General features: G+C 36.6%; 1 protein-coding gene across 2 annotated transcripts in view; it reads left to right on the top strand.

The window, feature by feature from the left end:
• Nucleotides 1-16,949, top strand: part of RARS1 (arginyl-tRNA synthetase 1) — a 34,941-nt gene that overhangs the window by 8,147 nt on the left and 9,845 nt on the right. For both annotated transcript variants that reach the window (XM_004428548.3, XM_087429447.1), the window contains exons 5-12: nucleotides 545-645; nucleotides 1,816-1,937; nucleotides 2,860-2,980; nucleotides 4,808-4,937; nucleotides 6,209-6,313; nucleotides 8,921-9,099; nucleotides 9,876-9,985; nucleotides 13,093-13,198. In XM_004428548.3, coding sequence (XP_004428605.1) covers nucleotides 545-645; nucleotides 1,816-1,937; nucleotides 2,860-2,980; nucleotides 4,808-4,937; nucleotides 6,209-6,313; nucleotides 8,921-9,099; nucleotides 9,876-9,985; nucleotides 13,093-13,198 — 974 coding nt within the window. The remainder of the gene's footprint in view (nucleotides 1-544; nucleotides 646-1,815; nucleotides 1,938-2,859; nucleotides 2,981-4,807; nucleotides 4,938-6,208; nucleotides 6,314-8,920; nucleotides 9,100-9,875; nucleotides 9,986-13,092; nucleotides 13,199-16,949) is intronic.

The raw sequence follows: 16,949 nt of genomic DNA, 5'->3' as shown, positions 1-16,949 counted from the left end.
CTTTTTAAGTAGTTGTATTGATACTGAGTCCTTTTTGAAATAAAAAAAGAAAACTATTTTAAATATAATTGTAGGGTTAAAACTTGTACACTGAGCAAGATGGTGAAAGCACCTTGGATTGAGAGTTAAGAAACTGAGATTTCAGTCTAAACTTAGCTGCCTGATCTTGGATGAGTTACTTTACCTCCCTGTGATTCAGTTTTTCATCAGCAAAAAAGGAGATAGATAATGGCAGATGAGTCTGTCGTGAAAGGGCTGTCTATTTTCTGTTAAGAGGTGAACAAATCATTTGCTGAGAATGAAGGGGCCCGAATTAAGTAGGAAGCTTTCAGGAGAGTGGTAAGGTTTGAAATACGTGCTGAAACGGAGCTTACCAGAGGGTTCAAGTCAAGGCCCCAAGTGGTGATGGAATTCTGAAAGTTTTGCCAGAGCCAGGTTAGCACCCTGCAGCCGGCATACATGAAATTAAGAAAGCTGGGGAGTGGGCAATCCTTTAAGATAGGAGGGTTTCTGATTTTTTTTTCTTTCTTTTGCTGTTTGTTAGGTTTTATCAATGTCCACTTAAGAAAGGACTTTGTATCTGAACAGTTGACCAATCTCCTGGTGAATGGTGTTCAACTCCCTGCCCTTGGAGAGAATAAAAAGGTATATGTACAGGGGCCGGCCCTGTGGCTTAGCGGTTAAGTGTGGGCGCTCTGCTGCTGGCAGCCCGGGTTCAGATCGCGGGCGTGCAGCAACGCACTGCTTGTTCAGCCATGCTGAGGCAGTGTCCCACATACAGCAACTAGCAGGATGTGCAACTCCGACATACAACTATGTACTGGGGCTTTAGGGAGGAAAAAAAAGGGGGAAAAAAAAGAGGAGGTTTGGCAATAGATGTTAGCTCAGGGCCGGTCTTCCTCAGCAAAAAGAGGAGGTTTGGCATGGATGTTAACTCAGGGCTCATCCTCCTCACACACACAAAAAAAGGTATGTGTACAATTTTCAATTGATGTTAGAACCATATAGAATGGCTTTTGCTTTTTATATTGAGATTTAATCATTAATATTTGAGAATATGAACGTAACTGTGAAGTAGCCTTTCTCCTGGGTCTTGCTTGTTATGTGATTTTTCTTTTCACTTCATTCTACAAGGATTTGAGGTAGCCAGCTGATATTTATGAGGTATCGCTGAAATAGAGGATAGATAATTTGTATAAACAAATTTGATTCTTTTCCGGTTAATAATGGACAAGTAGATTCATCAGAAAACCTAACACAGTTGAATTACAACCCAAGCTTCTGTTGTCTGAGTTTATTTTTTTAATTTTTGTTTTATTATTTTTTTGGTGAGGAGCACTGGCCCTGAGCTAACATCTGTTGCCAATCCTCCTCTTTTTGCTTGAGGAAGGTTGTCACTGAGCTAACATCTGTGCCAGTCTTCCTCTATTTTGTATCTGGGACGCCACCATAACATGGCTTGATGAGCAGTGTGTATGTAGGTCCACACAGGATCCGAACCCGAGAACCCTGGGCTGCTGAAGCAGAGCGCAAAAACTTAACCACTACGCCACGGGGCTGGTCCCTGTCTGAGTTTATTTTTAAATATGTTATTAATGAATATTAGCAGAATAAAAATGTGTATATCCCTTTTAAAAATCTCTTTTTAATTGAATATATTTGACATAACAGCATTGTGTAAATTGAAGGTGTACAGCATGTTACTTTGATGCATTTATGTATGGTAATATGATTACCTTTGTAGCTACATTTATCACATTACGTAATTATAGTACAAATGTTATCTGTAAAAATCTTTTTTACTTTCTATCCTAGGTTGTAGTTGATTTTTCCTCGCCCAACATAGCTAAAGAGATGCATGTAGGCCATCTCAGGTCAACTATCATAGGAGAGAGCATGTGCCGCCTCTTTGAATTTGCAGGATATGACGTGCTAAGGTAGGTACTCTTTTCTTGCTTTTGGAGATTTCTATAGAAAATTAAAAATGTCACTTGAAAAAAAATGATTCATAAGTGTGGTTCATCCAGTAGGCTTTTTAAATAAATTATGTCCTGGCCCCCTCCTGTGAACTAACAACTTTTTAGACTCTCTAGGGGTGGAACCAAGGAAAAGACTCCCCCATTCATTTCGCAAATATTTCTCCAGTGCCTCTTGTATATCAAGGTTTATATTCTAGTAGAGAGAGAGATAGGCAAGAGGCAGATTATGCTGGGCTTTTAAGTGTAGTGGGAAGCTATTGGGTAGTCTTAATTAGTAGAACAATGTAATCTAATTAAAGATTACTCTGGCTTCTGTGGAGAAGGTAGGCAAAGAAGAAAGAACTATATAATAAGATAGAGGCTATTGTAGTAATCCAGTTAGTAGGTGACCTGGTAGTTTGAGATGAGTTAAAAGCAGTGAGGGATGAGAAGTGGTTGAATTGACCTATATTTTGAATAATTTCTTCCATTGACATTTGAAATCCACTGGTCTAAATTACACTAAGATAATTGGTTGAAAAGGTAAATCTTCGTAAAATTGTGGTGATGGCCGACATTGGCTCCGCTGTCATTATTCCAGTTAACTACGTAATAAACAGATCACAGTCCACTGATAGGAACTTCATTCATTAGCAAATCCTGGGGGCCTGCTCTGTGCAGCATGTTACTGGGTATACATTGCTAAACGTGACCGACATTGTCTTTGCCTCTCACGGAGCTTGCAGACCAGTTGAGGAAACAACTGAGTAACCAAGATATTACTAAAAGTGATATACTGGTGCTTAAATGTTAGTGGTTCCTAATGGAATGTAATTCTTCTAATTTAATTTTAAAATGTTTATCATTTTTAAATGATTTTGTGTTCTCTGATTGGTATTAGATTAAACCATATAGGAGATTGGGGGACCCAGTTTGGCATGCTCATTGCTCACCTGCAAGATAAATTTCCAGATTACCTAACAGTTTCACCTCCCATTGGGGATCTTCAGGCCTTTTATAAGGTTTGATACCATTTATTGTTATATTATTTGTGTGTTTACCATTCATCATAATTATTCATTTTCGTTAGAGTTCAAAATGTTATTTAAAGCTACTATGGGGTTAAATAAAAGTTGCTGAACTCCCCACCCATTAGCGCATTGTCTTTGCTTTTTTGTTGGTGTATGTTAAAAATCGAATTCTACCACATTATCTGTTGTTAAGTGAATTTAGGAGTTTGTTGATCAAAATGCATTTTAGTATTTAAAATTTTTTTATGCTGTTCTTCTCAATTTTATGTATTTTGAAAATATTATTAAGTATATGTAGGAACAGTTTTTAAAAGAAAAATTTACCGTAAACGATAATTTTAGATCAGTCACTGGTCAACTTTCTTTGACTTCTTGACTGTCGTATGCAAACATTTATTATATCATTTGTGATTATAACATCATTTTTGTATTGTACTTAATTTAACATTGTATTATAAACTTTTGTGTTACTTTATGATATGACTGTACATGTTTTGTTGGATTGGTGTACCAAAGTTTACATTAATCCCTGTTGTTGATTTTTTTCCCCAGTTTGAGGGGCTCTTATCTGTTCAGTAGACGACTTTGTAAATGTACATGTTTCACCCTTTTTAAAATTGTTTCTTTATGGTAGACAGCTTCCCAAGAATGGAATTACTACATTAAAAAGTAAACATTTATGGGTTTGTTTGTTTGGGGGATTTTTTTTTTTTTTTTTGTCATTGGTATTTTCTGTTGAAAAGAAACTAGAGTTTACTGATATGAGATGGGTAAAATAACTGATGTTAAAATCATCTGTTGGAATTCTGTGCTCTGGATGCAATGAGGCAGGTCTGTTAATGCAAGAAAATGTTTATAATATAATGCTAAATTTAAAAATCACAGTAAAAGAAAGGCCATTTATTTCCAGTTTTTGTTAAAACACATAAGTGTGTATTTGCAAAGAAATGTTTAGAATTATGTACTAAAATGTTATCACTGGTTAGTTTGAGGGGTGAGATTAACAATAACTTTTTATTTTTACAGTATGAGTGTGTTGCTTTCAAAATAGAAGTAAAACAATGAAAGCAATTTTATTTTTAATTACAAAAAAATTAATTACTCATCCAGGACCACATCCAGAATGGAAAATGGAGCACAGAAAATTCAGCCTCACCTGTTAGCTATTCTTTATTACTCTCCTTGAACGCAAAAGCATTCATGTGAAGTAGGCTTTTGTGAATTGGAAAAGTGGAGGTAGCACTGTGGTGACAACTTTGTATTTTCGAGAAAAAATGATTTCAAAAGAAATAATAGAGTTCTTTGGCACATTCATTTATAACAGTATTCTTTTTTTTTTTTCCTACTGAGGAAGATTGGCCCTGGGCTAACATCCTTACCCGTCTTCCTCTACTTTATATGTGGGATGCCTGCCACAGCATGGCTTGATAAGCATTATGTAGGTCCGGGCCCAGGATCCTAACCCACGAACCCTGGGCCACTGAAGCAAAACGTGAACTTAACCACTATGCCACAGAGCTGGCCCCTGTAGCAGCATTCTTGACTACTGAGATAGGGCACTTGTTCTGTTGTTCTAAATTTTCACTTCCTTGCTCTTAGGTTTTGTTTTTGCTTTTAGGCAACATTATTTAGGTGTGTATTATTATAATTTGACTTGTGTATGTACTACGTTGTGTTTACTGCCAAAAAGTCTAGTTTCCACCCATCACCTTTTCGTGTGTGTTTTTGGGGTGGGGGTGGATTTAGAAATGAACACATTCTTTATCTAGAAATACAGGTTGGCTCTTTTTGCAGACTTACTTTTTTTTTTAATCACAGGAATCCAAGAAGAGATTTGATACTGAGGAAGAATTTAAGAAGCGAGCGTACCAGTGCGTAGTTCTGCTCCAGAGTAAAAATCCAGATATCATAAAAGCTTGGAAACTTATCTGTGATGTCTCCCGCCAAGGTGAATTTCTGGGCTTCGTTCATTCATCCAGCAAGTACTATTGCATGTAGTCCTTGAGTCTATATTCAGGATTGACTTAGAATGACATGTTCAACTTTAAAAGACTGGCAAATAGATTTTTTCTTGAATATTTTCTGAAACTGAAACGACTATTAAGTTTATTAAGACAGAAAGGTGCAAGATTTAACTTTGTTCAAAGTCAACAAAAATTAATTAGGAAAGAAAGTAGAAAAAGAAAAGATCCTATTCTCATTACCAACCAAAGCTATAAAAGACTTAGGAATCAATTTATCCAGAAACTCAGAGGACCAAAGTGAGGAGGAATGGAAAGCAGGATGTGGTGCATGTGTGAATAGTGTCATGCACAGTCCCCTAGGTCTCCAAATTCATTCGTCATTTTAAGACAATTTCAAGTTTTCAAACTTGACAGTAATTTTACAGGTCATTTTGAAGAATAAATGGGTAAGAATACCCAGTAGATCTTTGAAAACGAAGGCTAATGATGGCTGTTTTGCGGCACTAGGTAGTAAATGTTTTATAATGCTGTGGTGGGTATTATTGTGTCACTGATGCATGGCTAAACAGACAGGTAAATGGTACAAATTAGGCTAAACAAAGTAAATATTCAATCTCTAAATGGGAAAGGCTTTTCCTTTTTTCTTCTCATTTACATTTTTTAAGAATAAATTTTTTGAAAGTTACACAAAGGGGCCAGCCCGGTGGTGTAGGTAGCAGTTAAGCTCGAACATTCCACTTCGCCAGCCCGGGGTTCACCGGGTCGGATCCTGGGCATGGACCTACTCCCTGCTCATCAAGCCATGCTGAGGCGGCATACCACATAGAAGAGCTACAACTCTACCACTATGACATACAACTATGTCCTGGGGCTTTGGGGAGAAAAAAGAAAAAGAGGAAGATTGGCAACAGATGTTAGCGCAGGGCCAATCTTCCTCAAAAATAAAAAAAAAGGAAGTTACACAAAAAGTTCATGTTCCTGATAGAAAAAAAGTAAATGTAAACAGGAAAAAAGAAAATAAAATTATTTATAGTCTCACCCATTGTTAATATTTTGATGTGTATCTTACCATATTCTTTCCGCATTTTCAAAGTGGCGATATACATATAATGTTCTGTATCATACATTTTTAGTGTAATTAATTTCCTTCCAAATGTTTCAATTAAATAATAAATTTCTTTTAATATAAGATGCATGTTTCCTGTTTGTTTGAATTGTTATACATTTTCTTATTTGGTGACCTTTTTTTCCTTAGAGTTTAATAAAATCTACGACGCATTGGACGTCTCTTTAATAGAGAGGGGGGAATCCTTCTATCAAGATAGGATGAATGACGTTGTAAAGGAATTTGAAGATAAAGGTAGGTGCTCTACTTTTTTTTTTTAACTTCTTAGGAAATTTTCAAACATAGGGAAAAGTGGAGAGAATATTATAGTGACCCTCAACTCTGTGCACTCATCACTCAACTTCAGCAATTATGAATACAGGCCAACCTTATAATATACCTTCCTATATATACTGCTTACATCATGTAATTTCATCTATAACTACTTTGGTTATGTGCCTCTAAAAGAATAGGCCCTTCCTCCCACCCCAAAACCACAATACCATTATTGCTCTGTGAAAATTAGTAATAATTTCTTAATATTAAATAGCTAATCAGAAGTTCAAATTTCCCAAGTTGATTCATAATCTTTATTAATCATTAGGTTTTTTTCGGAGTCGACACTTTACATTTGCAAATCCCTGAGTGAGTTTCTCCTGCCTCGCCCCCGCCTTCCCCCCCCCCCCCCCCCGCCGCCCCACTTTGTCTCTTTTGTTGTTGAAGAAACTGGGCCATTTGTCTTACAGAATTTCCCCTATGGTGTTATTTAACATAATTCGTCTATCTGTATTTTCTAAAAAGCCCTGTTTAAATTTTGATTTGTGTTTTCTTTTCTTCCTTTTTTGTTGCAAGAATGCAAACAATGTCTGGTTGGCTCTCTTTTTGTGATGTTAAGATGGATTAGTGGGTTCAGGTGTTGTCAGCCTGATCTATCCTTAAATTTTCCCATCACTTTCCCCTAGTGGTTTTAGCAGCTATTGAGGATCATGACTTTGATTCATTACTTCATTAGAGATTGGGAAATGGTCGTATTCTGTCATTCCTTCTTTGTTTAAATTCTCCTATGCGGAACTCTGTCACATAATTATTTTGGTTATCCTGAGGTACAGTTCATCTAAGGCAAGTAGTATAAATGCTTGGTTCTTTGTTTTTCTTTTATTTATCAATTTTCAGAATAATAAATTAGTTTCTTAACATCTTCCAGATATGATAACTGATTTGTTTTTAGCATTACCATAAATGAGGTTTAATATATTTTATATTTTTCAATCATTTGTCTTTATTGTTCTTTTTAAATACTCAAATTTTCCCATTTTTGGCTAACGGTAGCCTCCTCGAATTGGCTTTCCTGTTTTTTGTTTTTTCTTGACACCCATAGTGTTTGATAGTTTACTTGCTTTCTGGTATACAATATTCCAGGATTATTTTATACATTTCCTGCCTTAGTTCTGGAATCAGCTAATCTAGTATGTCCAAGGAAGCCTGGTTCCTTGAATGGGAAATGGTATTTATTAGTGACAGTCTGGGGCCCAGGGACCGTACTTTTAAGAGAATAAAATTTTGAAGACTCTTTTTTAATTATAAGAAGGAGGCACAGAGAAGTTAGTAACTTCCCAAGGTCACAAAGCTAGTGAGTGATAAGTCTGAGATTCCATCTAGGCTGTCTAGCTTCAGAGCTTGTTTTTAACTGCCTTACCTTACCAAGCCTCAGTTTACTAAACTGTAAGAAAGCAAGAATAATTGTATTTACTGCATAGAGTTATTGTGAAGGTTAAATTGAAGACTTAGTGCATAGTATTTGGCACATAGTAGCGCTCAAATACAGCTGTTATTGTCATCATGTTCTTTTCTGTCCCTTCTTCCATCCAAGAATTTTGCCTTTTTCATCACAGGTATGTGAACGTGATTTTATTTTTTCTTTCCACTAATTCCAAATGCTAAATCTTACCATGTTTGTTTCCTGAACCCTGTTACAGTTTTAACTTCCTTTCAGTACCTTTTAAGAAGTAATGATAGGGGCCGGCTCCGTGGCTTAGCGGTTAAGTGCGCGCGCTCTGATGCTGGCGGCCCGGGTTCGGATCCCGGGAGCGCCCCGAGGCACCACTTCTCCGTCCAGCGTGAGGCCGAGTCCCACGTACAGCAACTAGAAGGATGTGAACCTATGACATACAACTATCTACTGGGGCTTTGGGGGGAAAAAACTGAATAAATAAAATCTTTAAAAAAAAAAAAAAAAAAAAAAAAAGAAGTAATGATAGAAATTGCATCTTTCTCCCAGAGAAAGGCTGTGGCTCCAACCTGAAAACAAAGCATGGATTTCCATGTTCTGTGTCTGCTGTTCTGTAGAATTTCCCCAAAGACTAAAATTCAGAACAGCAGTGTAATATAGGAGAAACAGAGTTTAGATTTGGCTAAACTTGGAAACTTCCCAGCTTTCCAGCTTGTCTTCATAAACTGGAAAATTTCTCTGAACCTCAGTAACTATTCCTATCTGAAAGGGTGGTTGTGAGACCTAAAATTTAATTGAAATTATTGCACATGAACCTGCTCTTACTTCAGTTGCCTTAAAAACCTTTGAACATAGAAATTAGGTGGGCTCCAGTGAGGTGTTTTACAGAGAGTTTGGGAGCCAAGTGTAGAATGAGTCCAGTAAACTGCCAGGATATCTCACTTGTGCCCTGGAAACACCCTGGGTGCCCAGACAACCTTGACAGTAGCCTTTTTCCAAGGCTCGTAGTAGGTTGTGGTGAGAAAAAAATCATGTGATTTCTTGAGCTCTCTAATAAATGTCCTATAATGGCTAAGCATTTATATTCCTTAAAGATTCTTTTAACGTTATTAATAAAGTTTTTTTCCCCCTAGGATTTGTGCAAGTGGATGATGGCAGAAAGATTGTGTTTGTCCCAGGATGTTCTATACCATTAACCATAGTCAAATCAGATGGAGGTTATACCTATGATACATCGGACCTGGCTGCTATTAAACAAAGACTATTTGAGGAAAAAGCAGATATGATTATCTATGTGGTGGATAGTGGACAAGTGAGTTTGTAGATTTGTATATGTTTTTACATTATCCATTTGGAGGTGAGACAGTATGGTGAGGTTTGTGGCATTTGGCAGTGGAAGACTATAAATTTTCCCCAAAGACTAAAATTCAGATCAGCAGTGTAATATAGGAGAAACAGAGTTTAGATTTGGCTAAACTTGGAAACTTCCCAGCTTTCCAGCTTGTCTTCATAAACTGGAAAACTTCTCTGAACCTCAGTAACTATTCCTATCTGAAAGGGTGGTTGTGAGACCTAAAATTTAATTGAAATTATTGCACATGAACCTGTTCTTACTTCAGTTGCTTTAAAAACCTTTGAACATAGAAATTATGTCCTGTTCTTACTGTCTCATATATAGGCAATAAAGAAGAGCTCTTTGTAATTATACTTTCCTTACGAGATTTGTGAGTGATTTACATTCTACAAATCTTTATCCATAAGCACAAGAGCTTGAAGTTTTTTTTTTTTTTTGGTGAAGAACTTTGGCCCTGAGCTAACATCTGTTGCCAATCTTCCTCTTTTTGCTGAGGAAGATTGTTGCTGAGCTAACATCTATACCAGTCTTCCTCTATTTTTTGTATGTGGGATGCTGCCACAGCATGACTTGATGAGCGTGTGTAGGTCCATGCCGGGATCCGAACCTGCGAACCCCAGGCTACCAAAGTGGAGCACATGAACCTAACCAGTATGCCGCTGGGCCAGCCCCTATGTCATTTTTTTATTATTAGAAAGTTTAGCAAGTAACTTTTTATTTCTGTTCCTTTGTAGTCTGTGCACTTGCAGACAGTATTTGCAGCTGCTCAAATGATTGGTTGGTATGACCCTAAAGTAACTCGAGTGTCTCATGCTGGATTTGGCCTGGTGCTGGGGGAAGACAAGTAAGTCCAGAAAATCTAAAGATGGTAATGACATACCTGACCCCCAGATTTGTTTGGAAGAGGCTACATTTTCATGTGATACCATATTGGAGTTAAGAAAGTCCACAGTTTTCTTGAGTCTATATGTGCTGTGATGGGGGACCTAGTTGAGCCGTTTTGTGCCTATACTGCGTCTTATCACTGCCAGGGAATGTTACCTTTTAGGGAGACTTGTACAAAGTTGGGTGAAAACTAGACTATAGACTTAACAGATAATAAAAAGGATTTCCATTCCCACAGATTTAAATTGTAAAATCTATCACATTCCTCAGATTTCAAACAAAATATTGAACAGTATATTTCAAGCATTTTGTAAATGTCTGTTTTTTCCTTCACAGTTGAACAGGTCAACAGGTATAAGTTTATTGAGATTCTAATTGAGTTTTAAGATTTCACAGCTTTTCGTTTTTATGTTCATCTCAAAATATTAAGTTTATTGAGACCTACATGTTAATATCCATGCTTTGTTTTTCTGTTTTCCAATCATTTCCCCACATTCTGCTCAATGTTTATGAAATAAAAAAGTGACTACAAGCAAATATTTATGTATAGTATTTATCAATTCAAAGGCACAAAATTTTTAGTATCTTGTGTCCTGTAATATCTGAGGATCACTTAGCTATTTAATCAGTATGTCTCTTAAAATCTACGGCATTTTAAAGGTGATACAGCCCAAATACTACCATCACACAAAGGTGGTAATGCTTCTGAAAACCACATGAAGTAGCTTAAGGTGCTTGGCCAGCCAATGCACAAAAGCCCTAATTAAGCATATGAAAAGCAAGTTAGGTGTGTCAAGGTATTATTTTAGATACAGATTATGTGAAGACAAAAGACCTTGTTGGAGTAACATCAGACATTCTTTAATTGTAACATATGACTCCTCTCTCGAGCTGCATTCCTTTGGAATCAGAAGACACTGGGTCCTTGTTATGGTGTTTGTAGTCCTAAGAAAGTGATTAAAAACTAGCCAATGAGTTGAGTATTGTTTATAGTATTTTAGTTTCTTAACTGTTGGTTTTTTGGATTACCATTTAGATGATTATTCCTACAATTGGGTGAAATTATCAAATTTACTTTTATACCTGATATTTATCACCAGTGTTTATATCTTGGTATTTAACTTGTTTCCCATGTAATGGCTAAGGGATTTTTTCTTGATTTTTGTTGTTGTTTTATATTTCTGCACTCTCAACATCATGTTCTTAAAGCATCCTAGACCACTAAAAAGGAAGAATAATTTCAGTGATAGTTAACCAGTGGCAGCTTCCGATATTCTAAATATTTACATTAAAATGCTCACGGATTCTACCATCTATTTTTTAGTGAAATTTTCTCTTTTAAGGCTTTTTACAATAATTTACCTTTTATTTAATCATCTTCCTGTTATTCTCTGGGCTTCCTGTTATTCCCTGCACCGGCTGTGCATGGCATTGGCTGGGTGCTCCACAGTGTGTACATGAAGATACGTAGAATGTGGCCTCTCTCCTGAAGGTGCCTATTATCTAAAGCAGAGCAGTTCTCTGTGGAGCCTGTTAAAGTGTACATGCCAGGCCCCACCAGAGGAGTTATTGATTTACTAGGTCTAAACTGAGTATTAGGCATCTGTTTTTTAAAAGCTCCTTTGATAGTCAGATATGGATCCCTCATATTAGAACCACTGGTCAGAGGAGTAAACTAACACAAAAAACACAAAAATCCAAGGCAGGTGCAGGGAGAGAGTAATGGAAAAGAGCAGTTATTGCAGAGTAGACTTTGCAAAAGTCTTTGCAGTTGCAAAGTAGAAAGGCTTCCCTTAGCATTTTGGCTAGGCTTTATCATGGGCATCATTTTATCAGATAGAAGTTTTGGAAGTTGTTGGACACTCAAGAAGGAGGGGATGACATAAGGAAAGCCATGGAAGTATTTAATATATTTATGGGATAATAAAGGAGTTTTAATTCTGTGATAAAGGGCAAGAAGATCCTTTCTAAGGCAACTCTTTGAAAATAAAACTTTAATAGAAAGTATCACAATTATTTTGGTAGGCTTTGTGTTAGATAGAAAAGCATACTTCGTTTGTACCATTGTAGCATTTGAAGGATTTTTAGCTTAGAAAGAAAAACACAAATTATATACTCAGTGTCATGCAAACTTCTGTTTAATAGGTAGAATCCAGTTTTTGTGAGATGCTTTTAATAGTGCAGTGGCCTGGGGCAGTGCTTATTGGCGCTTTTGCCCCGCAGAGAATCTGATTTCAGTAAGTATGAATGGGACCCTGGGATCCTTTTTTTTTCCTTTTCTCTAAGCTCTCCAGCTGATTCTAATTTGCATCCAGGGTTGGTTACTACTGAACAAATGGAATTACTATATAGAGAAATGCAAGTGAGATTCCCTTAAGAATTTGTTTCCCAAATAATTCTAGAAGCAAATGTGTATTTTTTTTTTAAGATGAAAACCAGGATAGTGTGTTTTGGTTCATATTGTTAATTTTTTTTTTTTGGTAAGATTGGCCCTGAGCTAACATCTGCTGCCAATCTTCCTCATTTTCTTTTTTCTCCCCAAAGCCCCATTACATAGTTGTATATCCTAGTTGTAGGTCCTTCTAGTTCTGTGTGGGATGCCAGCTCAGCATGGCTTGATGAGCAGTGACTAGGTCTGTGCCCAGGATCCCAACCAGCGAGCCCTGGGCCGCCAAAGCGGAATGCTCGAACTTATCCACTACGCCACTGGGCTGGCCCCCACAAATGTGTATTTTATTAATAATTTTTTTAAGAAGGTAAAATAACTAAGCCAAACTTTGTATTCAAGAAAATGAACAAATTAATAAATGTCTTCTTTCTTTCCCTATTACAGATTGTATTAAAAGATGAACATGTAGAGAATACTGTTAGAAGCCTAAGGCATAGAATGCTTTGAGTTGAAGGCTATAGATGAGAGACATTTGCAATTACCCCTGTTTCTTTCTTTTGACAACCTCCCTGGTTGCTAACTGAAATAAGGCAATGTCAGACCTTCATTTTCAAAGATTTCTAAGTCGGAAGTTCTGTTTCAAAACCTGTTTAATTGAGACTTTTAAATTTTTTTAGAAAGAAATTTAAAACACGTTCAGGTGAAACAGTGCGCCTCATAGACCTTCTGGAAGAAGGACTAAAACGATCCATGGACAAATTGAAGGAAAAAGAAAGAGACAAGGTAATCAAAGGCTTTATTTGCATATTGTGTACCATGCATTGTGTTGTGATTTTTCATTTTTGTTTGAGAGAACTGGGAAGGATTATAAAGAGTCAGTCTACTTAGGACAGGATTATATTACTCAGATTTTCTTGCATGGTAAGTTTATTTTGTGAACTGCTGAGCATATTTTTTTTCATTGAGGTCATGATGGTTTATAACATTGTGAAATTTCAGTTCTACATCATCATTTGTCAGTGAACATATAAATGTGCCCCTTTACCCCTTATGCCCACTCCCCAAACCCCTTCCCCTCTGGTAACCACTAATCTGTTCTGTTTGTCCATGTGTTAATTTTTCTTCCACATTTGAGTGAAATTGTACCATGTTTGTCTTTCTCTGTCTGGCTTATTACGCTTAACATAATACCATCCAGGTCTATCCATGTTGTTGCAAATGGGACAATTTTGTCTTTTTTTATGGCTAAGTAGTAGTCCATTGTACATATGTACCACATCTTCTTTATCTAGTCATCAGTCCATGGGCACTTGAGTTGCCTCCACATCTTGGCTATTGTGAGTACTGTTATAATGAACATAGGGATGCTTAAGTCTCTTTGAATTGTTGATTTCAAGTTCTTTGGATAAATACCCAGTAGTGGGATAGCTGGGACATATGATATTTCTATTTTTAATTTTTTGAGAAATCTCCATACTGTTTTCCATAGTGGCTGTGCCAGTTTGCATTCCCACCAACAGTGTATGAGGGTTGCCTTTTCTCCACATCCTCTCCAACATTTGTTATTTTTTGTCTTGGTGATTATGGCCATTCTAATGGGTGTAAGGTGATATCTCAATGTAGTTTTGATTTGCATTTCCCTGATGATTAGTGGTGTTGAACATCTTTTCATGTGCCTATTGGCCATCTGTATATCTTCTTTGGAAAAATGTCTGTTCATGTCTTCTGCCCATTTTTTTATTGGATTGTTTGTTTCTTTGTTGTTGAGTTGTGTGAGTTCTTTATATATTTTGGAGATTAACCCCTCGTCAGATATATGATTTGCAAATATTTTCTCCCAGTTGGTGGGTTGTCTTTTTGTTTTGTTCCTAGTTTCCTTTGCCTCGCAGAAGCTCTTTAATCTGATGAAGTCTCCCTTGTTTATTTTTTCTTTTGTTTCCCTTGCCTGGGTAGACATGGTATGTGAAAAGATCCTTCGAAGACCAATGTCAAAGAGTATACTGCCTATATTTTCTTATAGGAGTCTTATGGTTTCAGGTCTTACCTTTGAGTCTTTAATCTATTCTGAGTTAATTTTTGTATATGGTGAAAGATAATGGTCTACTCTCATTCTGTTGCATGTGGCTGTTCAGTTTTCCCAACATCCTTTATTAAAGAGACTTTCCTTTCTCCATTGTATATTCTTAGCTCTTTTGTTGAAGACTAGCTGTCTGTAGATGTGTATTTTTATTTCTGGGCTTTCAATTCTGTTCCATTGATCTGTGTGTCTGTTTTTGTGCCAGTACCATGCTTCTTGATTACTATAGCTTTGTAGTATATTTTGAAGTCAGGGATTATGATGCCTCCAGCTTTCTTCTTTTTTCTCAGGATTATTTTAGCTGTTCAGGGCCTTTTGTTGCCCCATTTGAATTTTAGAATTTTTTGTTCTATTTCCGTGAAGAATGTCATTGAGATTCTGATTGGGATTGCATTGAATCTGTAGATTGGTTTAGGTAGTTTGGACATTTTAACTATATTTATTCTTCTAATCCATGAGCATGGAATGTCTTTCTATTTCTTTATGTCATCATCAATTTCTTTCAATAATGTCTTATAGTTTTCATTGTATAGGTATTTCACCTCCTTGGTTAAATTTATTCCTAGGTATTTATTCTTTTTGTTGTGATTGTAAATGGGATTGTATTCTTGAGTTCTTTTTCTGGTAGATAGTTATTCGAGTATAGAAATGCAACTGATTTTTATAAGTTGATTTTGTACCCTGCAACTTTGCTGTAGTTGTTGATTATTTCTAATGGTTTCCCGATGGATTCTTTAGGGTTTTCTGTATATAAAATCATGTTACTTGCAAACAGCAAGAGTTTCACTTCTTCTTTGCCAATTTGGATACCTTTTATTTCTTTTTCTTGCCTAATTGCTCTGACCAAAACTTCCAGTACTATGCTGAATGAGAGTGGCAGTAGGGGCCCACCTGGTGGCATAGTGGTTAAGTTTGTGCGCTCTGCTTTGGCGGCCTGGAGTTCGCAGGTTTGGATCCCAGGCGCAGACCTTCGCACCGCTCATCAAGCCATGCTGTGGTGGCGTCCCATATATGTAATAGAGGAAGATGGGCACAGTTGTTAGTTCAGGGCCATCTTCCTTGGCAAAAAGAGGAAGATTGGCAATTTGTTGAGAGTTTTTATCATAAATGGATGTTGGATCTTGTCAGATGTTTTCTCTGCATCTATTGAGATGATCATGTGGTTTTTATTCCTCATTTTGTTAATGTGGTGTATCACGTTGATCTGTGGGTGTTGAACCATCCCTGTGTCCCTGGTGTAAATCCCACTTGATCATGGTTTATGATCCTTTTAATGCATTGCTGTATTTGGCTTGCCAATATTTTGTTGAGGATTTTTGCATCTATGTTCTTCAGCGATGTTGGCCTGTAATTTTCCTTCTTTGTGTTGTCCTTTGTCTGGCTTTGGGATCAGGATGATGTTGGCCTCGTAAAATGTGTTAGGAATTGTTCCATTTTCTTCAACATTTTGGAGTAGTTTGAGAAGGATAGGTGTTAAATCTTCTTTGAATGTTTGGTAGAATTCTCCAGAGAAGCCATCTGGTAGTGGACTTTTATTTTTGGGGAGGTTTTTGATTACTGATTCAATCTCTTTACTCGTTGTTGGTCTATTCAGATTCTCTATTTCTTCTTGATTTAGTTTTAGGAGGTTGTATGAGTCTAAGAATTTATCCATTTCTTCTAGATTGTCCAATTTGTTGGCATATAGTTTTTCATAATATTCTCTTAGAATCCTTTGTATTCTGTGGTATCCGTTGTGATTTCTTCTCTTTCACTATTTCCCTCCTTCTGCTGACTTTGGACTTTGTTGTTCTTTTTCTAATTGTTAGGTGTAGTTTAAGATTGCTTATTTGAAAATTCTTGTTTGTTAAGGTGGGCCTGTATTGCTATGAATTTCCCTCTTAGGACCACTTTTGCTGCATCCCACATGAGTTGGTATGGTGTATTTTCATTTTCATTTGTCTCCAGATATTTTTTGATTTCTGCTTCAATTTCCTCAGTGATCTATTGGTTGTTCAGTAGCATGTTGTTTAGTCTCCACATATTTGTCACTTTCCCAGTTTTTTTCTTTTAATTGATTTCTAGTTTCATGCCATTATGGTTGGAAAAGATGCTTGATATGATTCCAAGTTTCTTAAATTTATTGAGATCTGCTTTGTTTCCCCACATATGGTCTATCCTTGAGAATGTTCCATGTGCACTTGAGAAGAATGTGTATTCTGCTGTTTTTGGATGGAGTGTTCTATATATATCTATTAAGTCTATCTGGTCTAGTTTTTTATTTAATTCCGCTATTGTTGACTTCTGTCTGGGTGATCTATCCATTGATGTAAGTGGGGTGTTAAGGTCCCCTACTATTATTCTGTTGTTAATATCTGCTTTTAGGTTTGTTAATACTTGCTTTATGTATTTTGGTGGTCCTGTATTGGGTGCATATATAAGTGTTATGTCTTATTGGTGGAGTGTCCCTTGTATCAT

Source organism: Ceratotherium simum, chromosome 4 (genome assembly GCF_057802395.1).
Source record: "Ceratotherium simum simum isolate JZ-2026a chromosome 4, ASM5780239v1, whole genome shotgun sequence".
In the NCBI taxonomy this organism is placed as follows: domain Eukaryota; kingdom Metazoa; phylum Chordata; class Mammalia; order Perissodactyla; family Rhinocerotidae; genus Ceratotherium; species Ceratotherium simum.
This window is presented reverse-complemented; position numbering and strand designations above follow the sequence as displayed.